A 22,054-nucleotide genomic window follows, 5' to 3' on the forward strand; every position below is an offset into this window, starting at 1 on the left:
TTACGCTTGTAATTTTGATGGCAATCAAAAAGCGCGACTAGCGTTGGTTTCATAAGGCAGCATCGCCGGTGAGATAGTGTAACGACTTGGCAGCGCTCTTAATGTGTCAGTGTAGCGGGCCGGAGGATAACTGCTGTTAGTTACGACCCCCACTTGGCAACCACTGCCTTTAGTATGCAAGAGTTACGTAAGGATACGGATCATTGTATGAACGTGGTTTATATGCGAGTTTGTTTGTGCACATGACTTTATACAAGTATCCAGAATACTTACGGTTGTAACACTAATCTACAGATAAACAAAGATTTCCAATGGTAGCAAATGTATGAACCTAATGCTAATTCCCACTATTATGGTAACCAATACTTTTCTGTGTACTTACTTATGTCCAGTTCTAAACACGGAATAACTAACATAAGAGTTCCTTCGTGGTTCTAAATTAATTTAGACTACAACATTGGAAGTGTACCTAAGCTAAATAGATTGCAAATTTCCTAACTACAAACTGAAATTATTGCTGCACTTACCTGAGTTCTCGATCTCTCTTGCATGATGTGGCCCTAACGTAGTCCAACTCCATACACTTAACACTTGTTCACATAACACTACACTGCTAAACACATCTATACTAATATAATAAAGCTGAAGAGTTTGTTTGTTTGTTTGTTTGTTTGTTTGTTTGTTTGTTTGTTTGTTTGAACGTGCTAATCTCAGGAACTACTGGTCCGATTTGAAAAATTCTTTCAGTGTTAGATAGCCCATTTATCGAGGAAGGCTTTAGGCTATATAACATCACGCTACGGCCATTAGGAGCGGAGTAGCAACGAAAAATATTACAAAAACGGGGAAAATTTTTACCCATTCTCTTAGGTGACGCAAGCGAAGTTGCGCGGGTCAGCTAGTCTTAAATGTAATGTCTACTAGGTGACGATAACTCTCGATCGACTCACATCGATCTTGGTAATGTCAACTTTACAAGGTGACGATAACTTTCAACCGACATACATCGATATTGGTCGCGGGTAGACTGATGTGGCTGCTAAGCGTCATCTCCATTAACGCGAGTTTCTACAACTACCCTCACTTGGTGTTCTCAATTTCCAAATTGTAAAAAAAATAACGGTACTTCGACACGCAAATCAGTGAGTCTAGCCGCGATCGACTATTGATGTCCGACCGATGAACGTCAGGTATCAAAGTATTGTAACCTCTAAATTTCTCATTCAATAAAGACCCATTAAATATTTTTGTATCAAATTACAAACACTATCGGTGGTACCACAGCTGCAACATTATATCAAAATTCCTTGCATAACTCCACAATTCGACGTGTTATTATGAGGGAATGCAATCCCGACTCGAGATCGTCAACTCGAGATCCCTCGCGATCAGAAATATCAATCCCGCGGGATCCCGAGATTTTCGGGATCCCGTCTAGTTAGAAAAATAATACAATTCGAACGGCTTGTTTAATGTAATATTTGTGTGATAGTGTGGTGAATGCAATAAATTATTATTTGAAAGAAAATAAAAGCCTTTATTTTTCAATATTACTAACAACGTAACATAATTAACAGGTGTAATAACATGAACATAATCAGAAAAGTAGGTGTAGCTCCAGGAGATCAAAATAAAAAGGAATCACATGGCATTTTGAAAGTAGCCTTTTAAAATGCAAAGTGTAATAATAGTACGAGCTTCTAATCGGCATCTTAAGTCTATTGCAATGTAGCCAGCTGCTGAAAATGCCCTCTCCGACAATCCCGAACGGGATCTCGTCATATTAAGCTTCGGGATTGATCCCGAAAAAATACACGGGATCTCGCGAGATCGGGATCCCGCGAGATCGGGATTGCATTCACTAGTTATTATACGTCCTATAAGCTCTGATTAGTTTTACTGTAGGTAGTCTATTTCACTCATATACGATTTCATAGTTGAATGAAAGTGGCAAAGCACTGCATAACAAAGCAGAGCTTACACAATATTTATTAGTAAAACAATTAGTAAGACATTCAAAAGTCTAGCTTTTCTTACAGCTATGTTTAAGTCCAGCTCCTGTCTTAAAGACTCCAGCCGAGGCCTAGTATTTTACATGGAGCGACTGTTTCTTTTTGGCATTAAAGGTATAAATAAAACTCCGAGATATTATGAAAACTTCTGTATAATTACTATTATTGTACAATAATCGCGACATACACACTACACGCACTCAGGCACACGGTCCAGTCTATCAACTAGTTATAAAATAAGGCGAGGTGGTCGCGGGGTCTTTCAACAAAATTTTTAGGCACTATGATATCTACAAACGCGAAATAAAAGCAGATCCCCTAGTGAAACTAAATGCAGTCTAATGTCTTATTTATTTTGGCGATAGTCTTCAGTGGCTACAATTTGACGTTGATTAATACATATTGTATTAGTTGAAGTAAATAGTAAATGTTGTCCTTAACAGAATTTGTCATATTTCCATATAGTTATAAGAGATTCGCATTAGACAACAGTACATGATTTCCCTATTTTTATATATTACTTGAACAACTGTAAAAACAACTCTCGCAAACTCGTATGGTGCGAAAAAAAATACATATTCTTAAGTACAGTATACAGTAAATACGACTTGCATTCTTAAGTTTAATGGGTTTCAGGCACATTTTGAAATAAGGCACTACACCCGCGACCACCTCAATTAAAACTAAAAACAAATGATTACATCTACACAAAACAATCAGAGACAATTAAATTCGATATTAATGTCAAACAAATAAGAAAACTAATAAAATAGGTACTACATGATCTGAATATTTTAACAGTTAAAAAGGGAATTAAATACAAAGTTTTTATGTCAACTGGTTCTTTGAACAAACGGCAATTTTCTGCCACTATCGACAACTGAGAAGCTGTCGAGAAATTTTGTATTAAAATCTGATCAGCGCCCCTAGCGTGTTTCCTAGGAACTAATTTTTAGAGAATATTTTGAATGTCGAGCTATCGACTTCAGAAAGATTTCCATTTTGAAAAGGCGTTTGATTATATCCTGGTTGAGAAATTTAAGAGTTCTATAAAGCCTTTTTCCGGGAGACTCACACTTACTTTTTTGGTCAAGAAAATAAAATGTTATCATGCTAAAATATCTTAATTAATACCAAAACTGCTTACCTCGAAATAAACTAAAGTTAACTATATTATTTTGGCCTCTATATGAGCAATCTTAAAATATTAACTGGTACAATATTATGGCAACAATGAAAAACAATTTTGTATTTTATATTTTTGTTTGTGACAACACTCAAGTAAAAATCACTGTAGATTTAAAATTCATCAATATTTCACTATGGGAATGCTTACAGTGAAATCCCTTTGCTTAGGTAAGAAATAAATATGGTGTTATCCAATGTGGATAGTGCCATTATTTTCTTACATTTACCGAAATCATGCATGATATTTCTAGCTAAAATAAGTCTTAAACCTTTCTTAAACTAAAGATAAGGTATCGTAGCTAGAAAAAGCATAAATCTTCAAGCACCACCATTTAATATATGAGACAACTGGCTTATACCCGTGACTCCAGTCGTGGTATGGAGTTAGTTCTTAAAATATTATCATAGTAGGGTGATAACAAGGCGAACCCTGCCTAATCTTATACAAGGCAAACAAACAAAAACCAATAATACGCCCGAAAACTTTTCTCAAAAAAAAATGGCATAAACTAACTGTCCCAGATACCAAAAGTAGGCATTTAAAGATCAAATTTAAGAACCTGATCGAACCCAAATACAGACAGAAAACTCCATTAATTCGCTTGCTTACTCTTCCTTCTCCTACTAGACCGTTTAGGAGTCTTCTCTTCAACATTTTCCTCAGATTCCTGCAACACCTTCTTCCTTGAAGACCTTCGAGGAGTGACAGCATCGTCAGCGTTACTCTTCCGCCTACTCCTTGTCAACACAGGACTACGATCTTCAGCATCCTGTCTCACCAACTTGGACTTTCTTTTGGAATTCTCTTTATTATCAATCTTTTCTAAGTCCATGGATGATAAACCACTGTCTAAAGCTTCATCAGGCTTAGTGTCGTGTACGTCACTGTCCGGAGTGTGGTATGAGTTGTCAGGTTCGACGTCCGAGCGGTTAAAAAGAACCATTTTGATAGATTTCCTGTTTGATTTGCTTGTGTCTGTGTTGGTTGCTTTCAGTATACTGCGGCCTGGTGTCGCGTATATATTGATTGGCGTTATTGGTGTTTGCTGTGGAGAACAAGTATATTTATGAGGATGCAGTTTTATTAAATTTTAGTGTAAATACATTCTTACTTATATGCATTACGTTGGCAGAAAAATAACAGTGTTATGTTCCCGGCATCCTCTACAATACACAGCCGCGACCAGCTTTTTAGGGGTCCTTTCAAGCATAGAGATGCTCAGTTCAAGTACCACTAAGGTTACCCATTTATAGAATAAACGCGCCGTGCGTTGCTTAACCCACAGATTGTTACCACTAGAGAGCACAGCCGGCTACACCAAAGCTTACCTGCTTTGATCTGTCTATTTAAATCATTTTACTAGTTTTAGAAGCAGTATTATCGAAATAAACATCTAATTATATGTGGCTACTTACTGGTATAGGAGCGAATCCTTCCATGTCCACGTTCTTGCCCATAACGGAAGCACGAAGCATTGCAAATGATGCAGAGTTCTGGAAAAATATAAATTCGATATACCGACTATTTATTGTTTAACAATTATAATAATACCTATTTAAGGAAGGAGCGCAAAGAACATAATTTTAGACCCGTCGCCCTACGGAACGAATGCAGCACGAATAATATATAAAACGATAAAACGCAAAAGTGCCATCAGTCTTGATGCTACGTAGGCCGTAAAGTAATGTGTAAGATAATATGTAATTCATTATGGTAAGATTCGAACGTGTTCTTTTACTTTGTAGCGTCGACGTTGCAGTTCACATAGGTCAATATCTTAAACATGTAAAGTATGCTATATTTACGAAACATTCTGTAATTTTAAAACCTATTTTTTTGTATGTTCTCACCTTACTAGCAGATTTCTTAGCCTCGCTAGACAGTACAGCCTTCAGCAGATTGTTCTTACTCCCTGGAGTGCGCGGTGCGGGGGAGGGTGCGACCGGCGATCGGATGGGTGAGCGCACGCTGAAGAACCCTGCCTCGAACGTCTTACTGTCTCCCTCTGCTGCAGGAGGAGCGAGAGTAGCGGGTGTTTCATCTTCTTGCTCTTTCTTTGCTTTGCGTGCAGCTGTAATATAAAGATAATCAATATTAATTACTGTTATAATAATATATTTAAGACTTATAACTATGTATCTTGTGTCTTATTCATTTGTATTTCTCCGCTAGAATATAATGACACTAACTTATGTTACTCAGAACGACTATGTACCTTAACTATAGAAGTATTTCTTGAGTGTCAGAATCTTTTTCGATTTGCATTCTGTGGAAAAGTACGGCCGTCGCCAGAAAACAAACTAAACCTTTCTGCCCTGTGCCTAAACTCTGGCAGGCTATACATATAACTCAATAGGACATACAGAGTTGTATACCACATGGAATACGTAAATGATATGAATAATCAGTAGCAAATACAAATTGATATATATACGGAAATCATTTTAAACAGGTGCATGCTTCTCACCTGCAATCATTTCTCTAAGTCGACTAGGTCCTCCAGTCGGCTTGGTGACTTTTTTTACATTAGGCTTGACCACTTTCTTCTTGATCTCTACAGGTTTCTCCACCCAGCCGCGAGCACGTAGTTCTTCTAGGTTCTTGAAACGCATGTCTACGTTTTCAACCTAAAAAAACATAATTTGAAGGTGAATAAAAGCATTACAAACTATTTTCTAAGGTATTATAAAAGGCAACTTATGGGTATGTTGAAAAGATATAATAAAGAACGTGGGTTACTCAGATTTGTCTAACAGCTAATTAAAATAGCTTGAGTGTTAATTCAACAATCAAACTAAATTGACTACATATTTGTTATGAAACTAAACACATTATATTTGACAGGAGCAGTTATTAATTTTCAATATTTTCAATCATTAATCATTGTATAATTAAAATTACTCTTTATCCAAAGTGATCTTACAATGGAAAAATCAACCCATAATAACATAAAACTTATTTTTTATAAAAGTTAAATGTTTTTTAGTGGAATACGAGTATTACCTGCATGAACACCATATCCCAGAACCCGTGCAGGTCTGCGGGCGTGACGATGGCCTGTCCGTGCTCGGGCCGGGCGCAGCGCTCCACCAGCGACGCGAACTGCGCCAGCTTCTGTGACATCAGCAGCCGCGCCAGACCTACCGCTGACAGTACTGCCTCCTGGAGAAAAGCATAGCAGATGAGGATCTAGTTATTAAAGTATATTGGTTAAATTTATATGATGGGTTTAGATATGTATAATCTTGGCTTTCTGAATCTTGTAAGATTTAAATCCTTACTAGTTTTACAAATGTGAGTGCATTTGTTTCTGTTTTTTATGTTAAAAAAGCTTAACTAGTTTGGATCAAATAAGCAATGATACACTATATGTTATCATAGTCATAATAATAAACTCGAATTATAAGTAGAAAATATTTAAAACTGATACAAAACAGTAATTTTACTCCTGGTCTTAAATAATTACAATATAAGCTTAAAATACACAACAATAAACTTATTTGTAACATATGGGATCAAATTTTAACAGGGGTGTATGTATGTCCCAATAAGTTTACCTGTACAGATTCTGGTAAGACAGTCTGTTCAGAGATCTTGTCCCATGTGTCACACATCTCAGTCATGCGCTTGATCTCCGACGCCAGTTGCTGACGGAAGTGGTCCACACTGTCCATGTCACTGGCATCCTCGTCCAGTAGACCTGGAATATGACATTCAGATGTTGAAAATGGTGCAATTGTAAGGATCTAATTCTTTAGTAAGTAGTAATCCATGGGCGAAATTCATACATGTAATGAAACAATATTTCAGACAAGATAATTTCACAAGCGATCAAGAGACTTGATCTTTTCTAAAAAATTAGGACCAAAAAGTAAACAACTGCCAAATAATATTGTTATTGTTATCTTTGAATAGAAGTAAAATACAAAAAATCACATGCTACGGCTTATCAGAAACTTTTGACAGCCATATATCAGTATTAAATGAACTCATGCAGATTTAAACAAATTTCAATCATTACCTTCATCCAGCTTCTTTTTCATTTCCTTCCTTGCATTATCCTTCCCTCTAGACATAGTCACACAAGGGCTGATCTTCTTAGCCTCTTCCACCATCTGTTCAGGGGTCATCGGAACAGTATCTAAAGTTTTTGGTGATCTCAATCTCTCCTCTGAGCTCGACTCACTCTTTGGCACAGGGTTCTTAGGTGTATACTGAGTTACAGCCTTTTGCATTGACTTCCTAGGAGTCTTCGACACAATAACTGGGGAACTCGGAGCTGGTAATGACTTCCTTGCACTTTTGCTTATTAAAATCGGTGACACTTCTTCAATCGGCTCCATTTCACTTGATGAACTGCTCTGTAAAGGAGCTTGTACGAAATTGGTCTTTTTTGTTGCAGTCTTTGATACCTTTGCTTTGACTGTCCTCTCTGCCTGTTTGCGTACAGGCTTAGTCTCTACTACAGTTGGCTTTGCCGATTTTGACCGAGTCTGTTTGACTTCTTTAGGTGGATTTGGCAATATTGGTTGAAAAGAAAAGTTCATCTTTTTGTCTTTCTTAGCTTTAGGTGCAGTGAAGTTTGGTAATTTTGGAATATTTTTGATTTCTGGTGGTTTGAATGATGCATTTTTGGGTGCAAATGATTGAGATAATGACTTTGTTTCTTTAATCTCTTTGGGTTTAGCGGATGTTTTAGATGACTGGGACCGTGTTACTCTGCCAGAGGTGCTTGGTTTTGGTTTTGGGATTGGTGGAGGAGGGACAAACTTCAAAGGTGCATGTGGCACTCCCGCTACAAACGGTTTCTTCTTGTGAGTAGCTTCTTCTTTCTTTTGCTTCTCTTTCTGTTCTTTCCATTTCTCTAACTGCTGTCTTCTGTGCTCTATCTTTGACTGCACATTTGACACTGGCGCAGGACTCTCGCATTTTGACAAATTTCTTATATTATCAAAGAATGAAAGGCGACTGCTTTTCCTATATTTCAAGTTGTTCTCAAGCCTCTTTTGCACCTGAAAACCAAGTTTTTTCTATTATTGGATGGTTAGGACCCTTCTGTTATATGTATAGGTGCATCCATGCATGTGTGTATTACATGCAATGTGGTAGTTTCAGAAACATAAAAATTCAAGTAATAAAATAAAAATTATGACATTTGAGTCGAATTTTTCATCTAAATGGATTAATGGCAAGACTATGAATTCTATGGAGGAGTTATGCCTTTATAACTCCCAATCATTTTTGTTTTTATGTAACAATCAGTGAATAAGTATAGTGGATTCCCATTGAGGATGTTTGATGTCAATGACTGTTTATGCAATACAAAACATTTATATATGACATGTACATAACATAACACATTACATGCAAAACAAACATACACGAATGCACCATGATATACCTACATTAATATTACGAGAAGTATTTGCCTCATGCATGATGATAACAAATAGAAATAATGATTTTTAATAATTCAATGTAGAACACACACCCCGCCGGCTACACTTCCAAATTGAGAAGGCCTGCTTTTGTGCTTTTTCTGATGGTTCCTCAGTAGTCTCCCCAAGTCGAAGCACTCCTCTGAAACTAGAAAAACAACGCATAAATTCAAATCAATCAACGTTCTAATGGCATTTGAAGTTTACGATTACAATGTCAATTGCTACATGTTTTAACGAATTCTGTACGTTAGAAAGAGTTAAAACAAGTTATTAAAACGGATTACATACCCATGACACCTGAAAAAAAGAAAAAATAATTAGTAATTACACACAAAAGCTAGTAGAATTTGAATTATAACCGATAACGTTTACTGTCCATCAACACAACAAACCAACCATAGACTATAGATAAAATGTCATAGAGCAGAATAGAGCTATTAATCTGAGTTTATGGATGATAGTGATGTGTTTGATTGAGCACACACTACGTTTATTTTGTTAATCTAGTAATTTTTACTTGGTCTACCTTGTGCTTACTTGATTGAAACAAGGATTTAAAATATTTCAATAATTCCTAAATATTTTAGATTTAAGTAAGCTAAAAAAGTTTTCTCAGTTTATATAGGTAGGTACCTACTTTATTTTTATAAATCGTTGATATATCCGGTTGCATCAATGGTATAAAGTTACCCAGTTCAAGAAAATATAACATATTTAATCGCTCCTGACAAAATCTAAAACGTCTGTTATAAAAAATCTAGGTACAAAACACATTTCTGGTTGTGAAGGTCATGCTTAATTCTAGAGATTAACATTATAAACAACAATTGCAACATTCGGAAATAAAATTACACGGCAATACAGTTTCCGACTTCCGGCTGTCAGCTGATAGATTCCCTATTGCTTTCCAAAACCTATTTCGATTTTCGCAAAGAAATAAAACGTCAGGCACCATTCAACATGGGCTTGAAATACGCGATCAAAAGCTAGTTATAGCTGAAATATTGCTCTAATTGTAGCGTTATTGTTATTATAGTTTCATTTTACATGTACGTTGTGTAACTTTATTAGTAGAAAATGGATACGTTCAACATAGGATACTTCGGTTATGGCGTTTGTTGATCATTAAAAATTACGTTCGGTTCATAGTTTTTCTTTATATTTGATGTCAGCTTTTCGTTTGTGATCGTCTCTTTAGTTCGTGTTTACGTGTTTAATGAAAAAATGGTGAAGGAGAAGCCTAATTCGATTCGGATTTACGACGACGAGGGATTTAGACGTCGCGCGGCGTGTATCTGCGTTCGTTCTGATGCCGAAACAGAGGTTAGCGTTGTATTTCTGTTGTTCGAGTGCGAGTGAGTGTGTATTCCTGGTCGGGAGACGTTAAAGTTTGTTGTTGCGTTGCGTAGGTGCTCCTGGTGACGTCGTCGCGGCGTCCCGACAACTGGATAGTGCCAGGCGGCGGTGTAGAGCCGGAGGAAGAGCCTTCGGTGACCGCTATGCGCGAGGTGCTCGAAGAAGCCGGCGTCATCGGCAAGCTGGGCAGATGTCTCGGTGTATTCGAGGTAAGCCATGTCATGTACATGTAAACACGTTACAATTCCGCGACATGACACCTGTCCTGTCATAAAAAAGTGTGTGTGTATGTGTTTTTGCACACCTGACAGACTGGTAGTGAGCACAGAGTGTAGTATGTATGTACTATACAGTTTCATACAGTGTTTTTGTAACATATGGTGTTGAAATTTGAGGTCAACTGTCTTGTTTACAAAATGCCTTATGTTCATTTTTTTTCTAGTGTTCAGTAACTACATGAAACTTGATGTATTGTTACAATTCATTGACTATGAAATTTATATGGTGAATAAAAATGTTAATATAGATTTTCTAAAAATATTTATTCAAAAGTTGACCATAACCTATGTATTTGTAATCAACGGAATAATAATAAATGACAGAGTTTGTCTTAACCTATTGTTATTCATTGTTGTTATTAAAAAATACAATTTACAATGGCATAATACAGTAATTTTAAATACAAAATATTCAAACAATGACTTGATTAATGTATAAAATGATAAGAATGATTTCCTTTTTTTCTCAGTGCAATCACTTGAATATAAAAAAGTCTATGCAATAGTAACTTATACAATGAAAGATTTTAGATAAAACACAAATAAAAATGAACTCAAATAAATTAATTTATTGTAAATATGATAAGCTTTATTTCTAACAGTCAAATAGAAATACAATTTTCCTGTTGTTATAATAAGCGATAAATAATTACTCATTTAATTTATGTTTTTAAAATCAGGATAATTTTTTCAGAGATTTTCTATATCTCTACTTCATTATATTATTAACTCAAATAATATTCCTTTCAGAAATAAAACACTTTTTCTACTGTTCTTATCTCCATTAACAATTATTTTTATTATTTAAAATATCCTACCCATTTACTATCTGTGTCCATATTAATAAAAAATAAAGTTATCTTTGTTTTACCATAGGATGTAATAGATCACTCTCTTCTACTAAGTCTTTCGTTTGTAATTATTATATGGGATTAGGCATTTTGTCTCCCATCTCACCTGATGAACAACAAAAACAACTGTTTATGAACAAGTTACATGTCTATCCAAAAACACATATATTATTTTACTTTTAAGTTATAGGAAATTTAATGGAGGCAGTTATTTAGTCCTAAAGTTGTAAAAAAGATACACAGAAGTAACTTTTTTCATATGGAACCGCTGATGAAATGTTGATGGACAATAAAAACGTTGACCAAAGAGTTAAATACGTAAAACATGTACAGAAAAAAAATGGTATTTAGTATACAAATATGTGTTTTTTATGAAGTATGTTTATAAACAGACAATATTACACAATATGCCATTAGGAATTGAGCCAAATGTTGTACATGGCTCTGTGTACATTATGTACAAACCATGTGAGGTTCAGTAATCAACTGTGGACCAAATTATAGAGCTTTTAAAGTAGTTTCGAAGTTTTTCCTATCCCAACTTGGTTTATTAGAAATATAACCAGCCAAGTAAGAGTAAAACTTATACTTAAAAAGTTCCATACCATACACTTAGGAATAGGAATACCTGTTGCCGTTATCAATATTGAATGAAAAAAGACAGAAAAAAACACGTTTCTTGTATAGGAGCCCCTTTAAACATTGGTTTTATTCAGATCTTGTTTTTCTTTTGTCCTAAAAACGAAAAAAATAATACACCATCTGTGAAAATTTTAATTACAGGGTTCACAGCCTAGTGACAGCTAAGTGTGACTGAACTATGAACCCCTAAAAACAAATCTCTGTTCAAAAAATGCCAAATTTTATTAAAATTCAGCAGATTACCTGTTAAAGCATACCTGGCAAATAGTTAGATTGGCAGTAATTTTTTATTCATGTTCTCCTGCCACAGAAACTGTCACTGTGCCAAATTCCATTCTAATTGGTTCAGGTGTTTAGTAGTGAGAACATGACAGAGAGTAATAGTTTTACTATATTATTTGTAATATGAAGTATGAATTAAACATAGTATTTATTACAGGTAGATATGATATTTGGCAAAAGGTCGTCCCTTTTTACATGGCAACATTTTAATGATAAAACACGGATTTTTTAAGACACCTCTGCCTACATCTTCGGGTTAGTCAGACGTGATGTTGCAAACAAAAAAACTGTAATTTATGTCTATACGACCGAAACCGTGGGCGGAAGTTAGTTTCCAAATAAATACTTAATTCAGTTACGAGCGGTATTTTTTAGCCCAAGGCCTTGAGACCTAGACGGCTTAGAAAGGGAATTAATGCCTAAATACTAATGGATTATGACGAATTTTACCACTAAAATAACGTAATTATTTAACGGTCTAATTAACCGTAAAAAAGAAATGTGTACCGAGTACCAACTAGTTGAAGATTCGATTTCAAATCATTACCCTGTTGCAAGAGATTCGTATGGTCTATTTAAATTATACTTATGTTATAAAGTCTACGGAAAAGGTTTTGCCCAGATGAGGTACACTAAAATCAGTTAAATAAGTAAAATACACATCTAAAAAGTTTTCTTTAACCGCGCTATTATTGCTCCAAAACTACCAGTTGAGAAAATAAATATTTACACGAAGAGCGGTTCTTATCTGAACTGCTTCTGCCTCCAGCTTCGCTCGCGACAATAAAATTCCCGGGGAAAAAGTATTTCATGTATTAATTTTGTAGCAAACTTTATCAAAATATCGTTTTGCTTTTATTGAGTCACCAACATCCAAACGTAAGCATTTATAATATTAGGTCGGGGAAAAAGTCTTTTCGCATTTTACTATGCATGAACTTGTAATAAAAACTCTTTGGCTTTAAGAATCACAATTGAGTTCACGGTTCATTAGGTTTCTTTCAGTAAGCTCATGAGGTACTCAAATATCGAACTTTTTTATGTAGAGAAAAGATTTTATTACAAGTTCATACATACAATGCGTACGTAAGCTCGTACATACAAAAGACTTTTTCCCCGACCCTAATATTAATAAGAAGTATAAATTAGAATAGTTCTACCATCACACCGCAAAATACTCGAAGATACGGCTAGCGAAGTAATCACTGAAAATTAATAGCAGAGATAGTTTAACATCACGCTATTTCGTCAAGCTACTATCCATCATTTAATCCGTTACTGTGTATCGTAATTCTTGATAAAGAATTCTATGTTAATCTACGATAATAGTTTTCAATGCTATGTTTTCTTGACCTAGTCTAATCACTGTTTTTTATTAGTAGTATTATCTCTTAACAGTAGACTTTAGCCCGGACTCTGAGCCTAAACATGTATATTTAAATGTCATCATCAATTTATACAAAACCTTTCAGAAAAGTCTGTGTACGCATGAAAATTAATTTAGTACTTTTGAGTATACATTTGAGTATGCGGTTACCCACAGACATTTCTAAAAGGTGCTTGTTTGCTATACTTGTTTGGTAAACGCATTAAAATTGGTTCAGCAGTTTTGGAGTAGGTATATCGCAAACAAACAAATGCGGCGGCGGAGTTTGTTTTATAATATTCTTACTATTAATATTATTAAAACGGATTTCTATTACGCTTTTGCTGTAAAACACAGAAAACACTATATTAAATTCTCCATGGCTATTAATAAAAAAAATAGGGATCATATAAAAAGATACATTTTCCTTAAATCAAGCTCCTAAATTCTTTTTTGTACCCAAAATTCACGCAAGTATTCTGCGGACAGCTAATTAACGTAGTGATGAATTGAACTAAGTTTGATCTAAAGAACGGCTTTACCCATTCATGCTTTTGGAGGTCAAATTCGATCGTGACTCGTAGGCCTATGTGCCAAATTACGTTTGTCAAAGTAACTGCAAATTTATTACTATGGAATGCCTGAATAAATACCCGTTATGTATAATTACGTCTAGAATAAGCACCATAAATAAAACGTTAGGGTTTTTGTAGCTAATAAATAATAAATATCATTGGACAACTCACACACGGTCATTTGATTCCAAACTAAGCAGAGCTTGTACTATGGTAACCAAAGAACTGATAAACATACTTATATACTTCTAAATACATACTTATATAGATAAATTGACATCCAGGCTCAGAACAAATACTCGTGCTCATCACACAAAGATTTGTCCTGGGTGGGATTCGAACCCACCACACGCGGCGCTACGGGTGTTGCGGCGAGGTGACCGCTTAAACCACTGCGCCAAACGTGCAGTTAAGCTATATGAAATGGAAAGTATTTTCTAATGAAATAAGCCTCCATAAAAATAAAATAAATGATATTAGTTTCTGTATTTCACATTCGATCGTCTTCAAAATAAAAACTGGCTAAACTCTACCAGGGATTGTTTCTCGAGAAATTTTGTAAATATCCGTTTTTTAACATATTTCATAGGTATGAGTTGAGATTTTCACCATTATATTCGGTTACTATGATGAAGAGGTAATCTATGTCTTTGAAACTAACGAAATAATTCAGAAAATAACCCTATAGGAAACTACAAGAAAGAACCCTATATATGTCCAATATTAGTATTTTCGGAATTATTAAGAAAAACATTGTTGAGCCGCAAAAGGTGGCAAAGGTAATCCCTATTTAAAATCAGCAATCATTCATCACCAACAAACCAACGGAAAACAGACGAAACCGCGGGTAATAACAAGCTTGTTAACCAAACAACCCAAGCCAAATATCCCAGAGCATCCAAAAATCAATGTCCACTCCGTATATTCCCAGTTCAATACTGTATAGGAGAAGCGAACCCGTCGCGTGTCTTACTCCATCATTATTTACCTCTGATTCATTGTTCCGTCAATATTCTAATAATAAACCGTACATTTCCTTATGTAAGCTAACCGACTGTATTACTGGAACTAATTCCGCTACAGTAAACATTTATTATGTTTACTTTGTATTTGTTTCAACGATGCTAGAAAAACAATTTTATTGTTCAGGCCGATAATACGATACTTCATACTATCGAGAAGCAAAAAATAAGGGTCCTTTAGATATGACTGACGATTGTTTATCTTTTAGTTAAACTGTTTAACTGATCGATTTTTAAACACGTATTTTAATCTCTCGTAGTGTTGGCAGGCCCCCCACAAGATGGACCGACGACCTGGTAAGGGTTGCCGGAGTCCGATGGATGAGGGCGGCCCAGGACCGGTCCTATTGGCGCTCGATGGGGGAGGCCTTTGTCCAGCAGTGGACGATTCCCGGCTGAGATGATGATGATGATGATTTTAATCTCTGACGGCTACATTTTTTCCTGTAAATTGTGCCCAAAATTCATGTGCATTATACAGTTATTTCCTACCTCCATCCTTGTTATCCATCATTTACATAATGACTTTACTATTGCAGTTTCAAAGCAATACGGAAAAGTAAGACTGCAATGTCTTCAAAATTGGATATGCAAATCGGAGCTCATTGCCTATTAGTAGGACAATATAGACTTTAAAAAAAGAGACGTTTCATCTATTTCTTTGTTATTTAAAACCTAAACGATTTTACCGCTGTTTCCGATTCAAAATAAGATCTCAATCTTGAAACATACTGTCGCAAATAAAGGTTTATACCACGAAGATTCTCATATACAGCCCCATATGTTAGAATTTCCGATCTAATTTATTTCTAATCAAGCCTGCTACGGTATGTATAAATTATTCTGTTTCCCACCGAGTTTATGCCCCGGGGGTATTTTTACGAGGTTGTCCTTGATATGGCAATAAATCTGATGTACAATTGCAAAAGGTCGTGACCTCTGTTGCTAAGCAGCTTGTCTTGGTTTGCCAGCTGCAAAATTTAAGGAAATCCAACGACATACTATATTAATTTATGAGCTATTAGAATTTCCCGGTTTGGATATTAAAAGGAAACAATAAGACGGATGCTGAATGTGTTTTTAAGACTAGCTTCTGCATCTCCCACTTTTTTCCACTTGTGAAACATTTGATCCGGGTTTTAAACTATCCGACTGTCAAGTTTCATCCAAATCCATGTAGTAGTTTTTACGTGAAATAGTAACAAAAATCCGTTAGTTATTCCTTCCGACTTTCATGTTAATAATTGCTTTTTGCTTTTTTCATGCTAATTGTTTCGATCACCTATGAAAATCTGTATTCATCTGAATCAGTTGGCTTCAAATCCTTTTGGGAAAACCTTAGATTTTTTTTTCCTGACCTTATTATGCGCAATTTCAAGACACTCGTGTATATCTAACAATCCTGCACTAATCATAACAAAGTCCTATACGACGCAGTTCTTCACCAGTTGTCTTTTAAAACCAGTATGCAGATATGACGTGCAAATCGTTCGATGTTTTCATGTCAATCTTATCATGCAGCTGAAAAACCATTCTGAAGTTCCCACATTACATTCGCAATTTTATAATCCACCATTATTTTGTACTGTAACTAGTTATGCTTTCCATTTTTACGTTTTGTCTTTATTATTCGCGAAGACAGCTCCCGTAGGGCCAATTTTTTCGACTCCATGAATATACCGTTTAGAAAAGTAACTAATATATTATTTAGAAGAAGATCGTAGAATTATAAGAACGTAGTATTTGTACGTGTACCGTTTCAAAAACTCCTCCTATTGATAAAATACGTGATATTATGATTGTATCTTCCGAAATAGTTTTAAAGATCAGAAATGCATGCTTAAACCACCCACTGCTTATACAAGTATAGTTTACGTCGTTAGTTCGTCCTTGAAAATATTTCTGAAAATATTATATTTTAGAAAATTCTGGAATTTTCTTACAAATCTAGACAATTTTTCCAGTCTAGGTATATTTACGGAAATGACGAGGTCAGTTCCAATTATAGATAAGAATGTTTATGCTAAACGTACATATAATTTGCAACTTTGTTAACATCAATAGCTCATTCTTTGACTGAAATAGTGACCCGTGCATTTCATATCTACGGAACGTAAAATTGACGAGCGACTAAATGGACGATAGTTCGGGAAACCAGTTCTAGATCTTTAGCTAATACCTTAGATTATTGGGTGTACTTATGTGTTCTGCGGTCGCTTCATAGCAAATATTGGGGTCACAAAAAAATCTGGAACCAAAATGTCATTAATCGTTTTACTTATTTAGTGTTTGAAATCTTAACGCTTATGATGAGTTAAAAAGAGTCGGAAGTACCCACGAGTCAAACCTATGTTATTTATGTCAATTTCAAGTTGTTACACTGCAGGCCAGAAACCGCCTTCGCCAGTTTTCTTCCTTGAATTTTCCCAAACGAAAAATAAATGTAACTAATTTAATCTTGTTGGACCTGCTGTTTGCTTGTTTTCATCGGCACCTATTCACACGTTTCCTTTTCTTTTACTATTTCTTTATCTTTTGTACTTTGACCAAACAATCGTAATTTCGGTGGATCAGATCGTATCAGAAGATACATGAGGTTGTTAACGTATTCAGAAAGGATTAATAAATAACGTCATACCGTCCGATAAGCCCTGGTCTATCTGTTGATGAATATGTGAAACTTATCACGACTATTGTCTATTTATCTGATAATAATTCAAGGTATTGGATTCTGTATCAGTAGCTTGTAGTAAATAAAGCAATGTCACTACTGTGTTCTTATTTTCTTTGCCCAATCGACTAAGCTCGTGTGTATTGAGGAATTTTCTTTTAGCGAAGTTTCGTTGTCAATTTGTATGCCTTTAGTTTATTGTGTACCTTACCTGTTTGCCAGTCTTATGCAAAATGTAATATGAAATTATAGGTTTGGGTACTCATCCTAATTGTGGTCTTGCGATCGTGATGTTCTGGGTCTAATCCCACCCATTGCACTATCTACTCAAATATACTCCTAACACAAAAAAAAATCAAAATCTAAAATGTTTATTTCGTTATCTCGTACAACTTTTACAATAAATGTTACATTGCACAAACCTTCCTATTTTTTATAACAGTGGTTAAGCCACGTCAAAGGCCTTCGGGCGGCTCGAACAACGCTAGGTTGACCACTAACCATACGATAAGAAGAAGACACAAACTTTCCTTAATCTTTACAAGACAAACTTAAGAAAGAATTCTGACTCCAATATGTTGTTCGTGATTTTACATGAAGCTTATTCTGAATAATCAAACTAACTTAAAACATATTTCCTAAAACAAACACTATTTGTTATTCTCGATTATTTGACCGCCGCCTCACCTTCCGATATATGCGATTTTGATTCATACTCCCGTTATCTATACACAATGTGGTAAACAATTACTATCAAAACAATGAAATTGAATTCTTTATTGATTATATTTAAATTTGTTTATTGTTTTTTCACTTTTCTGGACTTCTCGAACGTTTTCAGCAAAGGCAGCGGTATTAAGGTTTCTTGCAGGATTTAGGAATGATCTTTTATGTATCTTCTGTATTATGAAGATCGATAGTCTATTGGATTTAAAACTTTCCCTAAATTGTCTACGATCAACGAAGTTTCCGAGACTTGAAGTACTTTACGTATTGGGAATCTTCCGGAAAATCTTTAAGTAAAAGTTAGTTTCTCTGTTCCAATTTACAACTTGAAATCGAATGAAGAAGAGACGATTTTAGGAATCGATTGTGACATTTTAGCAGCATAAGAACTTTAGCCTACCCTATTTAAAGAGCGTACATTTTAATTGTTAATGTTTTTAACCAACCTTAAAAAAAGGAGGAGGTTTTTCGTGTTTTTTATCAGACTTCCAGTTTCTTGCTAATTTAATATGCCAACAATTTGTTATGACTGATCAGCATAAATAATTGTCTACCCTCGTAAAAATCATGGTCCAGATCATGATCTTCAAATACAGTGTATGACTTAGCGCGAACGTGAACTCCTGACTTACTTATCACTCATTTAGCCGATCATAATTACATTCGCAATTACTTTGTCATAAAACTAATTAACCCAGCCGATTGGCTCGCTTGCGTCACGCCGACTATTGTTTACAAACTATGTTATATGCTCGTTTACTAAAGATACGCTTGTTTTAATTGTACCGTATACGTTTCAATCTGACCTATCATATGCAGTATTTTCAGTTTTTTTTTACACTGGCTGTTTAATGGTTACAATTGGTTATTTGTTTATATTTTACTAGCTGACCCGCGCAACTTCGCTTGCGTCCTATAAGGGAGAATGGGTGAAATTTTTCCCCGTTTTTGTAACATTAATTACTGGTACTCTGCTCCTTTTGGTCGTAGCGTGATGATATATAGCCTATGTCCTTTCTCGGGTATCAAAATATCTCCATACCAAATTTCATGCAAATTGGTTCGGTAGTTAAGGCGTGATTGAGTAGCAGACAGACAGACAGAGTTACTTTTGCATTTATAATATTAGTATGGAGTATGGAGGATTTATGTACTTCCAGTCAACACGGTTTTATAATAATTTTATATAAACAAAGCCATTCAACGTTTTGATTATGTAATAACAAACCCTTGCTGATTAATAAGGGTTGTGAAATCCCATGGAAGGGTTGAAATACGGGGTTTTTTAGAAATGTTTTTTAATCAATTTATTTAGCGGGTTTTTTGTTGTTTTGCTTTTTTTTGAAAGTGATAAAACACAATGTTTGTACCTAGTAATATTATCAAAATTCAAATTCAAATTCAAAATTATTTATTGCAACAAACATGGTTCAGAGTTCTTATTTATAATACAGTTTCACATATTTGGCCGTTATAGGGACGCTGCCCCCGCCGCCGCGGCCGGCCCGTACCGTGCCGCAATACTAATATCGTGATATCTCCTAAACTATATGTCTAAATAACACACTGTAAACTGCAAAAATAATCTAAATTAAATGCTCGTGATGATGAACTTACTTATTTTGATAAGGATATATGTATTATTGGTTAAATCACCAGTTAAACATCACCCAACGAATTAAATGTTTTTTTAATACAGAAAAGTAGTTTTTGTGACTTAAATAAAAAAGCTGGATATATGTCATCGCGGACTTTTTTGTAGAACTAATAAAGACCAATGTTTTTGCTATACATTGTTCTTACTTGTATCCAACGGTATAAGCGGCGCACGCACAAATGCAATCTTCAATTAGATTTTTTTTCTGACTTCTTGGACATAAATCGCTATAACTCAGCTAATATAGTTTCAATGTATTTCAATTATATATAAAAACCTGTCGGAGAAAATACTCTTTCTATTAGTGAAAACCGCATCAAAATCCGTTGCGTAGTTTTAAAGTTTTATGCATACGAAGGGACTACAGACAAAATGGGCGACTTTGTTTTATACTATGTAGTGATGTGTATTTGTCATGCTGTCTCAATAGCTCATATGATATGGATCAAAACAGAAAGATGCATTTTGAAACAGCAAGCAAACCTAACCAAGAGTCTCAATTGTCACTTTCCCACACTTATTATTTGTCATCTGAGGAATTGAGTTACTTTTATTACGAATAAATAATCAAGTACAGCGTCTCTAACTTTACTCGCTTTCGGGTCTATCAAAAATGCCTAATTGATCTTGAAAATTCTCCCAATCATAAAATAATGGGTATAAACTTGCACCATCATTGTAAAATAACAACTTAAACTAAAATAGTTTTTAACAGAAGATGAAGAAGTATGTACATTAGCGGCATCTTGGCCTTTATCACTGCCACGGAAACAAAAACGCAATGTCATGTATTTGCAAGATACCTATATTAACTAAACAACTTTGGGTACAAAAATACCTTTCCTCACCATTCTTTAACCACGTGAAAAAGTTTTCATAAGACCTTAAACAGGTAGCAGAAAAATAACTAGGTGACGTAACGCGAGTTTCTTTACAATGCCTGTGCAAAGTCACATTAGCTGGGCCTTGCACAAATATTGTTTTACTTATCTCCAAGCAAAGATCTGCCTTTGTTTTCATGGATAAAAGCTGTTCAAACATGTTTTTTAAACAGATTAGGAGGCATGGAGTGCTTTCATGATAATCTGGGGATATTACTGCGGTTTCAGTAGTCCGAAGTAATACATACATACATACATATTTTTTCCCAAAGGGTTAAGCAAATACCAAAGAACACCACTTGGTACGATCTTTACAAGCTTCCCTTGCCTCATTCGTATCCATGTAGTACAAGTTCTAATTTTTACTTTCCATTCTGTGCTCACGAAACCTTGTTGGTAGATTAACTATAACGTTGATAGACACTAATTTGAATTAAATGGATTAGTAATCCGATTTCGATTAAGGTCTTCTAGTAATACGTTTATATCGTTTTTCTTAAGACAGAATTAGTTTCATGAACATGAAAGTAAAGCGTATGTTTGTTTGTATTGCAGAACCGAGAGCACAAACACCGAACAGAAGTGTACGTGATGACGGTGACGCAGGAGCTGGCGGAGTGGGAGGACTCGCGGCTGATGGGGCGCAAGCGGCAGTGGTTCTCCATCGACGACGCGCTGGCGCAGCTGGCGCTCCACAAGCCCATCCAGCGCCACTACATCCAGCAGCTGCGCCGCTCCAAACAGAACAAAACCGACGACCCCGGGAGCTAAACACGCCACCCCCCACACCACTGCGCTTAGGTTAAGACAGCCCGGAACTGAATGATACTCGCGACTCCAACCTCGTCACAGTCGCACAGGGCTTCGATCGTTACTTCGTATGACGCCAACGCTACACCTATAAAAACATCTCCTTTTTTCTATTTTTACGTATATTTTTATACTACGATGGAATACATGTTAATTTTATTTTGTTAGCATTAAAACGAAAAGACATACAAGCTCTATTTTTTATTTAATTAAATGAAACTTGGTTATAATATAGTATCCAGAGAAATGAGTTTTAAAAATAAATTTTATATTGCTCTTCTGTAAAGTTTTTGTT

General features: G+C 35.3%; 2 protein-coding genes across 4 annotated transcripts; one reads left to right on the forward strand and one right to left on the reverse strand.

Moving 5' to 3' along the window:
* Positions 1-2,146: 2,146 nt before the first annotated feature.
* On the reverse strand, positions 2,147-9,074 carry LOC142978419 (uncharacterized). 3 transcript variants are annotated; one of them, XM_076122859.1, is made up of 9 exons: positions 8,931-9,074; positions 8,693-8,787; positions 7,223-8,213; positions 6,759-6,901; positions 6,205-6,363; positions 5,669-5,828; positions 5,052-5,272; positions 4,617-4,694; positions 2,147-4,246 (listed from the first exon to the last, which is right to left on the reverse strand). In XM_076122859.1, the coding sequence occupies exons 1-9, from the start codon at positions 8,932-8,934 to the stop codon at positions 3,794-3,796; spliced, it is 2,304 nt and encodes a 767-aa protein (XP_075978974.1). In that variant the 5' UTR covers positions 8,935-9,074; the 3' UTR covers positions 2,147-3,793. The 3 variants fall into 3 exon arrangements, with proteins under 3 accessions (XP_075978974.1, XP_075978976.1, XP_075978975.1); XM_076122861.1 differs by having other exon boundaries at positions 8,607-8,787; positions 8,931-9,002; XM_076122860.1 differs by having other exon boundaries at positions 7,223-8,231; positions 8,607-8,787; positions 8,931-9,002.
* A 436-nt stretch (positions 9,075-9,510) lies between these two features.
* On the forward strand, positions 9,511-22,039 carry Aps (diphosphoinositol polyphosphate phosphohydrolase 1 Aps). Its single transcript, XM_076122856.1, has 3 exons — positions 9,511-9,965; positions 10,052-10,207; positions 21,505-22,039. Exons 1-3 carry the CDS (start codon positions 9,867-9,869, stop codon positions 21,718-21,720), a joined length of 471 nt encoding a protein of 156 aa, XP_075978971.1. The 5' UTR covers positions 9,511-9,866; the 3' UTR covers positions 21,721-22,039.
* Positions 22,040-22,054: the final 15 nt, after the last annotated feature.

This window comes from Anticarsia gemmatalis, chromosome 14 (genome assembly GCF_050436995.1).
Source record: "Anticarsia gemmatalis isolate Benzon Research Colony breed Stoneville strain chromosome 14, ilAntGemm2 primary, whole genome shotgun sequence".
In the NCBI taxonomy this organism is placed as follows: domain Eukaryota; kingdom Metazoa; phylum Arthropoda; class Insecta; order Lepidoptera; family Erebidae; genus Anticarsia; species Anticarsia gemmatalis.